General features: G+C 46.0%; 1 protein-coding gene across 2 annotated transcripts in view; it reads right to left on the bottom strand.

Annotated features, from left to right (window-relative positions):
* The window catches only part of TGFBR2 (transforming growth factor beta receptor 2), a 91,491-nt gene extending 77,595 nt beyond the window's left edge, over window positions 1-13,896 (bottom strand). Inside the window, exon 1 of one of the 2 annotated variants that reach the window (XM_043595600.1) lies at window positions 13,405-13,896. In XM_043595600.1, coding sequence (XP_043451535.1) covers window positions 13,405-13,498 — 94 coding nt within the window. In that variant the 5' untranslated portion in view covers window positions 13,499-13,896. The remainder of the gene's footprint in view (window positions 1-13,404) is intronic. The other variant, XM_043595599.1, reaches the window with a different exon arrangement.
* Between the last annotated feature and the right edge of the window lie 2,634 nt (window positions 13,897-16,530).

Below are 16,530 nucleotides of genomic sequence, written 5' to 3'. Positions count from 1 at the left end.
AGAGAAGATCCATGGAAGGCTTTCTAGCAGGGGTCACCTGTTCAAAATGAAGTCTGGGGAGAAGATTTAACTGATGGCCATGTATATTTATTAAAGAGAAAAGGGACAGAGGGTGTCCATGGGCAGAAACCACTGAGCTTCTTACCGACGGCAGAAGGTAAGAGTTCAGATTTTCATTATGGTAGCATGATTTAAGAGCAAATATGAAAACAAATGGTTATGCATTTCATGTAATTAGGTTCCTGTTGTAAACAAACATCTGCTTAAGAGATTTGAGGTATTAAGATTTACAGTTATTCTGCTGAATAAGTTGACATTTGATATAAAAGGCAGCAACATGAGATACAAGTTTCAATGGAAAGTTTTTTTAGTTTTTTGTTTATTTTGGTTTTTGCCAAATACAGTTAAATTGTCAAGAAGAAGAAAAAAGTCAGAAGATAAAGTTATTTGAAAAAAATAAGATCAGGAAGAGGTATGAGAATTGGTTGTTGTTGTAACTGCTAGTGACCCAAAATTCTTAAAGATGAAAGTAACCAAGGTGCAAAAAAACCTGCCTTATGGTAAATAAAATACAGACACCAATCACAGAAAAAGCCCATGGTGGTGCTTAGAACATCTAAAATAAATGTTGATGGATTCAAGAAAAATTTAGTGAGTTCTCACTCAGCATCAACCAAATAAGTTTCTCAAGGCAAAAGAATTTTTTTTTTTTAATGTTGAAGAGGAAAACCATGTCCCGAAAAACCGGGCATTTATTCATTACTTTACTGGGTACATACTTTATATACAGCACAGTGCCACCCACTTTCAGAAATGCCAAGGTATGATAGCTCTTAATTAAGGCCTACAAATGTCAAGGTAGCCTGTGATTAAAAGCCTAATGAGTAAACGTGATAAATGCCATGAGTTCAGCAGAGAAATGGATCCCTGGGATCTTGGTTGTTGGTCAATGGTAGAGCCATGGAAGACGCTTTGGGTAAACAGGGTGAAACTGACTCAGTAATTGACCTGAAGCGCTGTCAGAGCACTCACGCCTGCTAGCCTGGGAGCATTAGTTACATATGGTTTAAAGGGGGCCTTGTAGCTAGGAAGGACTCAAAACACCCTCCGAAAACCAGGAGCTACTACTCCCCTGGAATCCTTCGCCTCCTCAGTGGCAGAAGCAAGTCTGATCTGATCTCCCCAAATCACTGTAGATCCTTTGACTCCTCTGTGCAAAATGCTTTAATGCTACCGGAGCAGGACTTCTCAAGTATGTACATGAATCACCCTGGGATCTTGTTAAAATGCAGATTCTGGACCACCCGTTGAGTAGCCAGGTATTAGAACATCTTCAGTTGCTGTTATCAGGGGATGATGTAAAAGCAATGTTTTGGTGTCAGAATGCTTGAGCTCAAGATCTGAACCTCAACCTGTATTATGACACATGAAAAGTAGATGTTAAATGAGGTTCGTGAAGGGGTGAGCAACTAGGACAAGCAGGGCTTGATGGAGGTGATGGAAAACAGAAAATAGCAAAAAAGGTAAAGACTGGTTGGCCTGTGGCTCCTTGCAGTAAATAAACAGGTGATAAGAGGCAATAAAAATTATATGATTAATTATAATAGAAATGATAAGAATAAGAGAGCGCTCAGGATGGGCTGAGACTGTTAGAAAGTATTTTACAACAATAGGATTTAAGGGATTTCACAATGTGACCGTGGGTTTTTTTTTTTTCCTTTTCACATATTTGAGGTCAAATTTTATCAACATTTTCCCCCAATCCTATGGGTTTTGGGGAACAACATATAAAAGTGAGATGTAGTAATAAGATAGTCATTCAAAGGAATAGTTAGAAGATTCCTCTTTTGTGCTAACTGGTGTCTGCAGACACTACAGAAATGCAATTACGGGGCTCATAGCTACTCTTCTGCCTAAAAAAAGCAGTCTGCAATCTGCCAATCTGTAGCAAATTCTGTCTTTTCTGAGACTATGTTAAGAAAAGTGGTAGAGAAATCTTTGAAAGGCAGGAGAAGACTAAATATATTCAGACGAGTTTCCTTTCTCTTCCCAAAAAACCCATAGAAGCTCCTTTAGGACGTTCTTTTCCTAGACACAGCAAAGCATTTCATAATTCTCTTCCTCAGGAAAAGCCTTCCCAGACATTGTAACCAATTCAGGGGAAAGGGGGAATGAGAACGCCATAATTAACCAAAGAGAAATGGTATTACCACCAAAACCAAGTAAGTCTTTTCTTCAGCAAGGAAGAAGTGCTAGGTTCAAGTAAACATGCTATTTAGTCAGGGTGTATGCTCAGGCACCTGTACCAAGAAATTTTCAAAATAACTATGGTTTCTTTTTCTTTTTTCAAGAGTAGTCATCTCCAACAAACTCCAAGTGGATGTTTATCTGTCAGTTCTGACCTGTCATGACTTTTGAGTTTTCTGCTTAGATTAGTTAAGGATTATGTTTTCTAAGTCAGTTTCAATGATTTCCTCCACTAAGCTACAAAATGAAACATTTCAAAACAGAAAAAAACTGGAAATATCATCTCGTCCAATTCTTGCCAGTGTATGTAGAAAAAAATTAGACCTAGTGGGGCCGAGGGGCTTAGGCAAGTCACCCAGACACCTTGGTTGTCATAACACACTTTAGTCTTCCTCAGCTGTCTCCCAGGCAGAATCTTCACTCAAACTAACGGTCAGATCTGGGTTTCATTCAAGATCAAGGTTCTGTGATAATTACATATTTACAATTTCTTTTCTACTTGGCATGGGGCCTCCAAACTAGGGAAATGATGAAGGGTTTAGCTAAGCGTGGAGTGGGGGGAAGTTTGGGTTTGGTGATGTAACAATGCAGACTTCAGTCTCTGTTTGTATGGGGGTGGGGGTGGGGAAGGAGGCACTTCTATTTACTTTTTAGGCCAAAAAGCAAATCCTACCATTAAGCATAGAGTTGGATCTTGTGAAGCTTTTAAATTTCAGGGCATTTTTTAAGGAAAAGAATACAAAAATTAAAAATAGAAATTTAGGTATGAAAGCAAATATTTAGGATTTAAAATGGCATCTTACAAGTTACAGATTTTAAAAAGCTACAAATACCACAAGCATGAAATTTAAAAAAAAAACAGTTTTTATTAACTGACATGTTTTGAAATATTTTTGCTACCTTTTTTGATTGCATATTCTTTGATCACCTCTTCCAATGATATTTTACAATATTCTCTATAGAGATAATAGAAAAGTAATTCAGGGGTGCCTGGCTGGCTCAGTTGGTTAAGCATGACCTTTGGCTCAGGTCATGATCTCACGGTTCAGGAGTTTTAGCCCCGCCTCGGGCTCTGTGCTGACAGCTTAGAGGCTGGAGCCTGCTTCGGATTCTGTGCCTCCCACTCTCTCTACTCCTTCCCTGCTCATGCTTTGTCTCTTTCTCTCTCACACAAATAAACATTAAAAAGAAAGAAAGAACTCAATCTTTGCTCTAGAACTGTTGATCAGAATTTGTAATTTTTTAAAAAATATTTAAACTTATTTATTTTGAGAGAGAGAGAGAGAGGGAAAGCAAAAGCAGGGGAGGGACAGAGAGAGAGAGAGAGAGAGAGAGAGAGAGAGAATTCCAAGCAGGCTCTGCACTGTCAGTACGGAGGCTGACACAGGGCTTGAACTCATGAACCACAAGATCATGACCTGAGCCGAAACCAAGAGTTGGACACTTAACAGACTGAGCCACCCAGGCGCCCCTGTAATTTATTGTTTAATAGCTTGGAAAAAGTTTATTTCAGCTTCGTAAGTCATTTTAAGTGATGTCCTATAAATATTTGAATTGCCTCTAAATTTGGGAAAACCTCCATCAAGTTTCTTTTATACGTGAGCTGTGATATTTAGGGCACCGCAAGATTTCTTAAATATTCTTCAACTTGATGACACTCGCTAACCACATTGCCAGTCCCCCTTCCAGAGCCAGAGATGGGCCTATACCAAGGATAAGCCTTGCAAGTTACATCCCACCTTGGCATACCATATATATTCCCTACATACTTACACATCCTTGAATTCCCCCCAGTCCTTCCAAATATAGGGCCGGTTTTGCTCCTTGATGACATAAATATTCCACAATGCATCAATGGATGTATATATTTCATTTTCCTACTGAGGTCACAAGACAGGCATGATGTCTGATTACTTGGCGTATGAATCAAGCACTATTTTATTTAGCTAAAGAGATTAAATGGGATAATAAATGAAAAAAACACTAAAGCGTCAGAAAAATGTTGGATATAATCATTATTTTTCTCAGCCTCTATGCCCCCCCCCCCACTACAGTAGAGAAACTACTTATGTCAATTTAGGCAGCCTCGCCTTCGTATAGTATGTAATGTAACAACTGGGAAGCCAGGGGTCTAAACCAAACCATCTTGGTTCCAATCCCAGCATAATCATTTGCTACCCAGGCAGACTTTGCTAAGTTTCCCAAACTCCGGAGGACTTACAATGAGCATTATAAAATCTACCTCATAGAGTTGTTTTGAAGGTTAACTAATAGAGGGGCGCCTGGGTGGCTCAGTCGGTTGAGCGTCCCACTTTGGCTCAGGTCAGGACCTCACAGTTTGTGGGTTTGAGCCCCGCATCGGGCTCTGTGCTGACAGCTCAGAGTCTGGAGCTTCTTTCTTCATATTCTGTATCTCCTCTCTCTCTGCTCTTCCCCAACTCGTGCTCTGTCTCTCTCTTCCGCTCTCAAAAATAAATAAACATTAAAAAACTTTTTTGAAGGTTAACTAATAGAGATGTGATGCTCAGCATGATCCAGGAAGTAGCGAGATCTCAAGAAGCGAGCTACACACATTATTGGGAAACCTGTTCATGAAGGTTCCTGAATAAAGCTTCCTGGAAAGAGAGAACTTCCTCACTCACAGGGAGCATGAGGCCAATTCGATATCCCTGTGTAGAAAAGTTTCACAGGGTTTTCGGATGGCCAGTCGTATCCACAAACAACCGAGTGAGTTTCTTCCCAAGTCAGTGAATTCTCTGTAATGATTTACAGCTTTCTTAGATAAGACCTGCTGTGGCCTATGCTCTAAGTATGTACCAGACTTCATATTCTCCTTCGAAACGTTCCTGTTTGTTCTGCCAACTCCCCGGCTCCCCAACATGCATAGTTTGGGCAATCTATACCTTTGACAGGGTCAGAAGGGCTTCTTCCTTCTTAGCACTGTTCTACTGTTCTTGTTTTCCTTACAGAGGCTTGAGAGGGCCATGGATACTCATGTAAAAATATTTACAGTAGTGGAAGAAAACATCTAGATAAGTCTCACCCTGCCCTAGTGTTCCCAACACATGGAGGAAATGCAACTAGGCATTGGGAAATCTTTAAAAAAAAAAATGTAGACGTGAAATAGCACACAGAACAAGTCAAATGAATAGAACTAAAGTTTCCTTCAAGAAAATACTATGAGAAACTGAACTGCACACACACACACAAAAATACGTTATAATTACAAACAGAGTCTTAGCTTTTTTCATGAATGACCAGTCTCTCCAGGGAAAATATAATACAATCCACAAAAACTAAGTTTGTACCCCACACCTCTGCAAAGGAATGTTCTTGAGGCCAGATGCCTCCCCAGCACTGGAAGACCCAGGGCCAGGACAAATAGAGGCCCACACACCACAGGTCAAAATACTGGAAGTTCTAAATTAAGCTGAGAAACTATTCAGTAAAATAGGTTTTGTCCTACTTCCACTGACAAAATATATCTTCATAACACTTTGCAGGACCAAGTATCATTTTAAAACTCTTGAACTACTCAAATCCCTCCCTAGAACTGGGTATTTTGGGGAAACATTGTCCAGGGCCTGGCCAACAACATAGCTTCCTCTTTCCACTGCCCCTTCCATCCTACATCAAGAGGGACCTTGTAAGATATGTACAGACACACAAAGCTGTAACACTCCCCTGAACACACCCCATACACACACAGCTGCCCCTTAGCCATCGCTCAGGTGCACAGACTAGTGGCTATATGGGCCCTCACCAAAATGGACCAAAAGGTCTTTGTAGTCTGTCAAAGCTAACAGGGCCATCTGGACAGAGAATTGTGGTTCCCAGGTACCTGAAACGTGACCTAAAAGAGGGAGGAGTTTGGATTCAGAGGCCCAGAGTCTCCTCACCCCATGGACAAGGGGTCTGACTTGAGAAGAATAAAGGTAGTGCCCTCTACAACCAAGGGCAGAGGACCCTTTTGCCCATACACTAGGCCTATATTTTAACTGAGCTGAAATAAACTGGGAGGGGGAGGAGATCTCATCAGAAAGAAAGAAAGAAAGAAAGAAAGAAAGAAAGAAAGAAAGAAAGAAAGAGTGGAGGAGGTGAGGAGGCAAGGAGGGAAAGAAGTGGGGGGAGGAGGGGAGGAAGGAGGGTGGGAAGGAGGGAGGGAGGGAAGGAGGGAGGGAGGGGGTGAGCGAGCTGCATATTTTCAGAGCAGACAGTCTTTCCCACTCACAGCCTCACTAGTCATAGGCACTTAGTCTGCAGCTAAAGCCATCCTAAAGAGCTGTGCTTCAGCCCCATAAACAAAACAAAGATGCTAGGGAACCCATGAGAGCCTAAGCAAGCCATGCTGAGTTGACTACATGTAAGGAGGCAGTTGCTTCCTGCTGAGTGCCAAGACCTAAAAAGCTGATCATAGCAAGTAAAAGGCTGGAACTGATCATGAGGAGAAGAATCTTAGCCACCTGCAAGCCTTCGGATTGGGTGGACCTCAACAGTCGACTCTTCCCCGTTTGGTATGCCTGATAAAGTCTGTTCCTTCTGCTCTCCCCAACAGTCATTTGCGGCCTGTACACAGAGGCTGACCCTACGTGCCTGGAATTTGGGCAGAGGCCCCTTTTGCCCACACGCTAGGCCTGGATGGTGCTTGTCCAATCGCCGCCAACAGTCAAACCGTGGGTCACATGAAGGCCTCTGTGATCAGACTAGAAGAGTAGAGTTTCCTTGCAAAGAGACTGCCCTATCTTGATTTTCTGTAGTACAAAGAGAATCAGGAAGGAGGCAGATCACGTAAGCAGAGCAAATCATGAAATCAGAAGCACTGAACTGATCCTATCAGAGGGTCAGTTTCCCCTTGCTGAAACACGGGGACTCTTCACCGCCTCCCGAACTTCCATCTCAACTTCTGTACTCACAGATACACCACGTAAAAGAGCCTAGCAGAGTGCAAGCCGGGCAAACTTTGAATACACACACACACAAACCTCGAGTGACCTTGAGCAGACTCCATCTTCCCCATTTATAAATAAAGATAGCAGGCTTCTTCTGAAGATTAAATTAGATCAGCCATGTCAAGCAGCCGGCTGCGAGCAGATTTTCAAATGCTGGTTTCCCTTCTCCCCACTTCTCCCTGAGATGAGCTAATGTGCCCGCTCGGCCTTCTAAACCCTCCTGACATGCCAGGCAAGGAAGGAGAATGATCTCGGTGCCCAGATCAGAAGCAACAGTACACGGGCAGGGCGGGGGTGGGGTGGGGGGGGTGGGACGGGACACAACATTACACGGAAAACAGGTAGCACAAAACACGTGGTGAGTGTTCTTACTGCTAATGCTTCTCTGCTAAGTCACTTCCCCTGAGAATCATGCGTTAAATCGGCCAAAGCTGTAAGTGAGGACCCAAAGAGCGGAAGGTAACAAGGTAGCGGAGTTATGCTTTTATGTGGAAATTGGCTAAATAATGCCATGCTCTAGCCAGGAAGTAGGTTTCCTCTGCACCCTATTTTAAACTGCTTTGGTGGTTTGCATCAGACCTAAATAACATCCACACAGCTCTGCAGCAGAGAGAGACTGCTCAAGGGCCACTCTGCCCTTAGACCAACTCTGCGTCACTGCTTATAAACCAAAACATAAAACCCTGATGAAAAAAGAAACTTAAAAGCTATATTTAGATTTCAGCACTTCATTTTTAAGGAAAGTCTCCTTTCGACAACCTTCTAGAACAAAAAAAAAAAGGAGAGAGAATTCAGGGTTTACTGGAGAATTTCTTCGGTGGAAACCCTAATGTTTTGGAAGGGCTTAGAATGCCTAATGCTAATTCAAAATGCATAGCTGAAGGGACTGGATGAGAACTTTCCATCATGCCTTGTCAGAAGTTGAAGCCTCTTATTCCATATCTCACCAGAATAAGAAACAAGGACATAGGATAAAAACAGCCATACTGCCCACTTAGATCAGAGCCAAAACGATTCCTTTCGTTTTTAACTGTTTATTTATTTTTGAGAGAGACCGAGAAAGCAGGGGAGGGGCAGAGGGGGGGGGGTATAGAGGATCTAAAGTGGGTTCTGTGCTGACAGCAGACAGCCCGATGTGGGGCTTGAACTCATGAACCAAACTCACAAACTCTGACCTCAGCCGACGTCAGAAGCTCAACCAACTGAGCCACCTAGGCACCCCGGAGCCAAAACCATTCTAACCAAAAGTAAGATCTTAGCATTCAGACAAACTCCCAATACATAGTGATTGCCTGGTTGTTAAAATGCTTGGCCTGGATTGTACCAGCAGCTCAGCTCAACATTTCCTGGGTGCTAAGGTCTTAGCTCAACCTGAGGTTGAGGTTTCTTTAGGCAGATGACATTTGAGCAAAGTGTTGTTGTTTTTTTTAAGTTTATTTATTTTGAGGGGCGGGGGGAGAGCATGAGCAAGGGGCAGAGAGAAAGGGAGAGAGAATCCCAAGCAAACTCTGTGCCAGCAGACAGAGCCCAACACGGGACTTGACCCCACGACCCTGGGATCAGGCCTTGAGCAGAAGTCAAGAGTCAGACAGACGCCTAACTGACTGAGCCACCCAGGTACCTCTACACTTGAGGGCAGTCTTTTTTTTTTTTTTTAACGTTTATTTATTTTTGAGACAGAGAGACAGCATGAACAGGGGAGGGTCAGAGAAAGAGGGAGACACAGAATCTGAAACAGGCTCCAGGCTCTGAGCTGTCAGCACAGAGCCAGACGTGGGGCTCAAACCCACAGACTGTGAGATCATGACCAGAGCCCAAGTCGGACGCTCAACCGACTGAGCCACCCAGGGGCCCCTTGAGTGCAGTCTTAAAGACAAGGGAAAGTTATTCAGGGAGCAGGAGGTGTGAGCAGAGAGCAGCTTGAACAAAGACACTAACTAAAAGGGCTAAACTATTCAGGGTGTGTGTATACAGGATGACAGGGGTACACTGGGAAAATGTGACACTTGGTGGGATGCAAAGTCTCAGAATCAAAGGACAACCAGATCATGGAGCATCTTGTGAGGCCTGATTGAGGACTTAATAATAATAATGAAAGCTGCTATTTATTGAGCATTTACTATGCTGTGGGCACTGTGTTCAGCACTTCAAAGCTTGATTTCATTTCATCTTTACCATGGCTCCATAATCCCCATTTTACAAATGGGGGAGGGCACTGAGGATGAGAGAGGAAGGTTTCTACATCAGGCGACACAGCCAGTAAGCAGGAGGCGGTTCTGGAACCCAGGAGGCCTCGATTCCAAAGCTTGTATCTCTAAGCCTGTCCTCAAAAGAAAGACTGGATGGGCACATTGGGTCTACCACAATGGCTCCAGAGTGGGGAACCAGGGTGCCCAAGTGGGGACCTACAACATGGCAGGTATAGAAAAGGACAGATCAATGGAAAGAAAAGATGTTCAGAGGGACGGAGAAAAAAAAAAAACAAACATTCAACAGGCACTCCTATAAGAGCATTCAACAAGCAAACGGGCTTTTGAAAGAGGGGTCTAGGAAATAAACCACCAGGGTTCATTAACGCCTCCAAGTGCACAGGGTTAAAACATGTGTCCTTGTTTATGGAGGCCTTTCAAAGTCCTTGCACGAGGCCTTTCACACCCTCCCAAACGTTCTTGCACGAGGCCTTTCACACCCTCCCAAACGTTAAGCTCAATGAGAGCAAAGACCAAGTCTCATCTTATTTATTCAGGACAGTGTCCTCAGGTCTGAGCCTGGCACAAGAATATACTCCATAAATACTGAGAAGGCAGAATGAGTCCTGGCCACTTTTTACAATGGCCCCAATGAGGTATCATTCTTAATTGGAAAATTAGGGTTAAAAAAAATAAAGAAAAAATTTTAAAGTGGCATTGATAACTAAGGATTGGTAAATTAAAATGGAAACCATGTGCGGCACCTGGGTGGCTCAGTCAGTTAAGCATTTGACTTCGGCCCAGGTCATGATCTCACAGCTCATGGGTTCGAACCCCGTGTTGGGCTCTGTGCGGACGGCTCAGATCCTGGAGCCTGCTTTGGATTCTGTGTCTCCTTCTCTCTCTCTCTGTCCCTTCCCCGCTCACACTCTGTCTCTCTCTCTCTCTCTCTCTCTCTCTCTCTCTCTCAAGAATAAAGAAACATTAAAAAAAAAAAAAAAATGGAAACCTTGTAGCAGTTATGGTAGCTACACAAACTGTAATGAGGACTCATCACCATGGGGTGCTACCTTGATAAAAGGCAATAAATCCAAACTATGATGAGTTTTTTGTATAAACCGTAACTGGTGAAAAGTAAGCTGTTATTAAAGGAAGTGGCCTAGGGGTATAAATGTGTTTTCTGAAAAGCAATAGGACCAAAGATCAAATTCCGGGCCTAGCAATCTCTAGTCCCTGACCTTGACAAAGTAAGAACATAACATGATTTTAGGAAAGAAGTTTATCTGTGTGACACTTTTACCAACACTGAGACCGCCACAGAAATCTCTTGTTAGGGATTTGAAAAGCACAAGTGGCATTTTTCAGATCTGAAGAGTTTTTTGACGTGTAAGATTTTCCCCTAAAGAGTAATTACTTAATTCGGGGCATTCGGAAAGAGTGGGTCTACGAAACAAACAAACAAACAAACAAACAAAAAAGGATTTAAGAGCATTTCTTCGAGAAGTTTGTTCTTTTTTTTTTTAACGTTTTTTTTTTTTTTTATTTATTTTTGGGACAGAGAGAGACAGAGCATGAACGGGGGAGGGGCAGAGAGAGAGGGAGACACAGAATCGGAAACAGGCTCCAGGCTCCGAGCCGTCAGCCCAGAGCCCGACGCGGAGCTCGAACTCCCGGACCGCGAGATCGTGACCTGGCTGAAGTCGGCCGCTTAACCGACTGCGCCACCCAGCGCCCCGAGAAGTTTGTTCTTACACTGAAATCCTTTTCCCACTTACCAGTCTGCCACACAGAAGATGGGACTTACTTAGGTGACCTAACAAGACACGGTAAACAATCTCACTTCCTCCCATCTTATCACACATTAAGATGCTCTGAAAAAGCCTGGACAGTTTACCCGTTATTTTAGAAAAATCCTGAAACCGTTTACTTACACGGAAAATTAAAACGCAAGTGGAAGGCAGGTTTCTTGTTTTCATTATAGCTACCTTCAACCTTCACCTGTCCTTGAAAGTTTAATTTCAAATGAATCCAGATTCAAAGTGATTCCTTAGTTCAAATTCGGAAACTTTAATTCCATCAGAATACGAAACCTGTGGGTTTTGCAAAACTGTTCAAAAGCCCGAATGAAAAGCCACTAGGCTCTTAAGCTAATTGTTTAAAAATGTGTATACAGATGAAATGAAACGGACTCATGAAGTACTGAGTCTGGAATTGGAAAATTCATAAATCTTATCCTCGTAAACAAAACCTAACGAAATCAGGGCCTGCTGTTTTCCTTCTTTCGTAATCTGAAACGAAGAGTTTTAATGACTTTCAACGTACTCGGAAAATGAAGGGTGCTGTTTCAAATCTTTACTAGCAAAATACAGTTCAGTTTTTTTTTTAAATTTTTTTTTCAACGTTTTTATTTATTTTTGGGACAGAGAGAGACAGAGCATGAACGGGGGAGAGGCAGAGAGAGAGGGAGACACAGAATCGGAAACAGGCTCCAGGCTCCGAGCCATCAGCCCAGAGCCTGACGCGGGGCTCGAACCCACCGACCGCGAGATCGTGACCTGGCTGAAGTCGGACGCTTAACCGACTGCGCCACCCAGGCAACCCTACAGTTCAGTTTTTAAGTGTCTGGAATATAATCAGAGACAGTTGAACATTGTGGTGCTGCGACGTAGGAAAACATCCAAGAATGAAATACTAGGATCTTATTAAACTCAAATGCGCGTTAGGACGTTATGTTTACAACAGTTCTTCTGCCTTATTCCACTGAAAACTCCCATCTCCATGCCACGTTCCGTATGAAGCATCATTTTAAAAAGTTCTCAGCCCACTTCAAATCCTCTGAAAGGTACCATGTAGAACCCGGTGCTCCTCTCTTCTGGACAAACATAAAGGTCAAGTCTGCCTGTGGCCCCTTGGGAAAAACAAGCAAGTACCTGAAGGTGACGTGGCCTGTGAGATCCTCTATACTTCGTCCCAAATCTACCTACACAAGCCATCTCCAAATCACCGAAGGGGAGAGGCAGCGACAAGCGCTACCAATGAAAGGGATGTAAAACTATCCCAACGTAACCATTTTACAGATGAAGGAACTGAGGCCTTGAAAGGTCCAAATACTCAGTTCACCTTGACCCCAGCTGCAGACACTCAGTTGTCGGAATCACAGCTGCAAAAACTTTAACTGTTAAGGTCCCGGGGGTTCCGCACTTTCCGCAGCAAGTCAGTAAGAACTCAATTCCTGCATTTTTCACCTTCAGAAACCTCTAGGAAGCGTACGGACGGTCAGGAATCGAACCTTTCCAGAACCCATCAACTCAGGGAAGGCAGGGCTGTCTTGCTCCAGGCCCCATCTCCAGCACCCAGCACCTAGTAGGCACTGAGTTCCTAATTCTCCGCCTTCCACCTGACCATCCCTGCTCCCCTCCCCGTCCACGCCCAGCCATCGGCGGGGCCAGAGAGCTTTCCTTGGGAAATTGTTTCTTTCCTTGAAACTTGCAGACAGTGACTGCGGGCCGAGAAGCCGGCCTGGGGCGACGTGCGGCGCCTCCCCCGAGCGAAGGCTGGACTCGCTGGCCACTGAAGGGGGTGGCTCGGCCAGACCCGGGTGGGCGCGCGGCTTCGGCCCGGGCCGCGGCGACCCCAGGTGCGCCAGCTGCTCTGGCTGCTCGGCGGCCTCGGCTCCGGGCCGCGCGGCTCCCCTGCCTCCTTCGGATGCCCAAGCAACTTCTCAAACTTCCCTTTCCGGGGGTGGGGGCGCGCCTCGGACGCGGCCGGCGCAACGCCTTTCCTGCCCGCACAAAGGGGGCCCGACGTGCCCCGCGCCCCCTTCCCCTCGAACTTTCGTCCTCTTATGAAAGAGAAACGCACACCCCGGCGCCCCTCGGGGAGCCGGGCTGCGTGGGTGCCGCCGAGGGAACTTTCCCGTTTCCGCCCGAGCGCCGGGCGCCCGGGGCCGCCTGTCAAGCGCAGCGGGGACCCCCGGCGCCCCGCCGAGCCCGCCTGGGGCGAGGGGGGGGGGCACTCACCGGACTTCAGAACGTGCGGCGGGATCGTGCTGGCGATGCGCGTCCACAGGACGATGTGCAGCGGCCACAGGCCCCGGAGCAGCCCCCGACCCATGGCAGCCCCCGCCGCTCGTCATAGACCGAGCCCGGAGCGCAGCGGACGGCGCCTCCCGGAGCCCCGGCTGCGCCCCCGCGCCGCGCCCTCTCGGGACCCTGCGCCGGCCGGCCGGGCAGATGCGCGGGCCAGATGCGGCGCCGCTCGCCAGCCGGGAGGGGGCCTGGAGGCCGGCAGGGCGCGGGGAGGCCCCCGGCGGCCGAGGGGAGCTGCGCAGGAGGCCGGCTCCTGCCCCCGGCGAGTGCGCGCGCGGGGGTGTCGTCGGTCGGTGCGCGCGAGTGACTCACTCAACTTCGCCCGGGCGCCGCGGGGGAAACAGGAAACTCCTCGCCAACAGCTGGGCAGGACCTCTCGCCGCCCGAGAGCCTTCTCCCTCCGCTCGGCTTTCAGCCCTCGCTCTCTCTCCTGCCTGCCAATCACGTCCCTGAGACCGGCCCCTCCGAGGGCTTTGGCAAACTTTCAGCTGCCCCCGCCGCCCTCAGGAGTTGCTGGCTCCGAGCATTTGCCCCCCCGCGTGACTAAGGGCACGCGTCTCAGAAAGTAGCCGAACACGGCGAGTCTGCACGCTTTGCACGAGCTCCCGCACCAAGCATCCTCCCCCTCCGCACACCCCCCTTTGCATTGTTCCCGGGTGCCCCGGAATCGTGTGTTCAGCCCCCCAAGTGCGGCCCCCGCGAGCGGATGCCGAAATCTGAGGCGTGAGCGCAGTTTTGTTTCAAATAAAATAGCAAGCAGTGCCTCGAGAAACTTTTGTTTCGTTGTGAAATGTTTTCCTTACTGTAGGTCCAAGTCCGGAAGTTTTTTTTTTCCTTCCCCCCCCCCTTTTTTTTTTCCCTCAAGCTTTAATGTGCGTGTTAACCAAATGAGTATCTTGCTAAAATGTAAAATTTCTGATCCAGGACCCCCAAGCTGCAGCGTTTCCGAGGAGCTCTGGGGTGCTGCCTCTCGTTTTGAACTGCCCCTTCCTGGGGGGTGGGGGTGGGGCGCTTCAGTGAGTGGGAAAGAGCAGCCACCACAGAGGGATAGTGGTGGGACATTTCATGTGCAGAATGGATGGAGTATGGCAGTAAATGTTGATATCAAAGTGGCCCAGGAGCGAGAGAGGTGCCAGGGTTTGCACTCCCATACTGCCTGTGAAGAGAGAATCCTTAGCGCCTCTGCAAAACGGAAAGCTGGGGCAACTTTGAACCCTCCCTTCTTGCTAGGGTGACCAGGTTTGCCCGAAAAGATCCATGTGCACACCTGTTTTGAAGTTCCATCATTCAAGGAGCCCCTTTTCCTTTCCCAAGCGTCTTGGTTGGGTAGGGAATTATATGCTCATCCCAGTTCCAACCGTGTACGGTTCTCTGGTCAGGAGATCTTCCAGCAGGTTGCACAATGAACTTATTTTCTTTATCTGAGAGAAACATTTGCAGAGGCAGGTGGCCAGGTTCATTGGGAATAAAAGCAAATAGCTCTCCCAGGAAACCCAACGCCGGAAAACCTCCCTGTCAATCTAAGAGTTCATTTGCTTGATCCTGAAGCCATCAGCCTTGTCACCATTGTTCCACCCAACACGGAAGCTGCCTCCGAATGTCTCTTAGGAAAAGGCCACTTCCCAGCCCTCTTGTGTTCCGGATGCTGGAAGTGCAGGGAAACCAGGAGGGGCTGGGCATCTTCTTGCTCAACCACAGCCTCGCCAAAGCTGGTGCCTCTTGAGCCACCAAGGAAAGTAGAGTTCAAAATCTGCTTCTTGCCATTTTCTCCACTGCCAACGCTTGGGCGGGAGTCTCCCAACCACCCATCCCCAGTCCTGGCCATTCTGGGCACCCAATTTCTCAAATCAGAGCTAACGTCCATTTTTCAAAGTGCAAACCTAATTATCCCAGTCCTCTGATTAAATGCATTCAGTGGCTTCCCACTGCTCTTGAGAGAGGGTAGAAATTGGATCCTTCAATTCCCTTCCTCTCCTGCTGAGAGCCTTCTCCAAATTCCCTAGAGCATGTCCACTATTCCTCTTGTACAGAGCCACCCCTAGGGCCCCCTTCCTTCTCTCTGTTCTTCCTTTCTTCTTCACCCAGCCAATTCCTCGTCTTCTTGGTAAATCCCAACTTCCTTGATGGACACGATTTCCCTAACCTCTCTGAACAGACTTTTTATTATATGTTCTCTTGGCACCCTTATGCTTCTCATTTTTAACACTTACTACAGGTATCGTTGTGTCATTATCGGTGTCACTCTTTCACTTCTATTCCTCTCCCCAGCTCAAGTCCAAATTTTTGGAGGACAGGGATTAAATTTTTCCCTCTGCTCACCATTGTGAGCTTAGTTCCTAGCATGTAACAGGTGTTTAAGAAATAGCTGTTGGATAAACGAAAGAATGAGTTAATAAAGACTTAGAAGAAAATTGGACTTCAGTGCCCTACTTATTCTGCAACTCTGGAGAAGGCATTCTATTACCTAATAAATTGAGATGTAAACAGGCTAGTTTTTAGCTACAGGTGATGTCACTATTACTTCCTTTTCTTTAAAAAGGAGAAGTGTGTGGGTATTTTCTTTCTTCTTTTTTTTCTAAAGTTGCCCAAGTTCCTCTGGACAGCTTACATATACTTCCTTACTCCTCCAGACATACTGAGAAGAAAATAAATGCCCAGGTGATCCCACAGGCTTTTTTTTCCCCCCATATTTAATGCAAAGACAGATGTTTTACATTGTCAGAGGCCAGGTTTAAGATACTCAGTTCCGTGGCAGAGAATTTAACTGGAGGGCCTTTGCCATCATGTGTTAGTAATGTTGACTTTAATGTTGTTTGCCTTTAACATTTCTGATTTAATCCCCAATCTCCTGTGAAATTGAGAGTCTGAATTCAGCATTGCCAAATGCAAACTCATCCTTTAGAAACCATCAGCCGGATGAAATCAGAGGCCTAGTAAACTCACACATACTGCAATTTGGCAATCTTAAAAATTTGTCAGTTTGACCTTCCTTTTGGGATTCTCGCCGTAAAAGAAGTCTGATACTCTCAGTTAAAACATTGCTTTCACACAGAGTTT

Source organism: Prionailurus bengalensis, chromosome C2, assembly GCF_016509475.1.
Source record: "Prionailurus bengalensis isolate Pbe53 chromosome C2, Fcat_Pben_1.1_paternal_pri, whole genome shotgun sequence".
NCBI lineage: Eukaryota > Metazoa > Chordata > Mammalia > Carnivora > Felidae > Prionailurus > Prionailurus bengalensis.
This window is presented reverse-complemented; position numbering and strand designations above follow the sequence as displayed.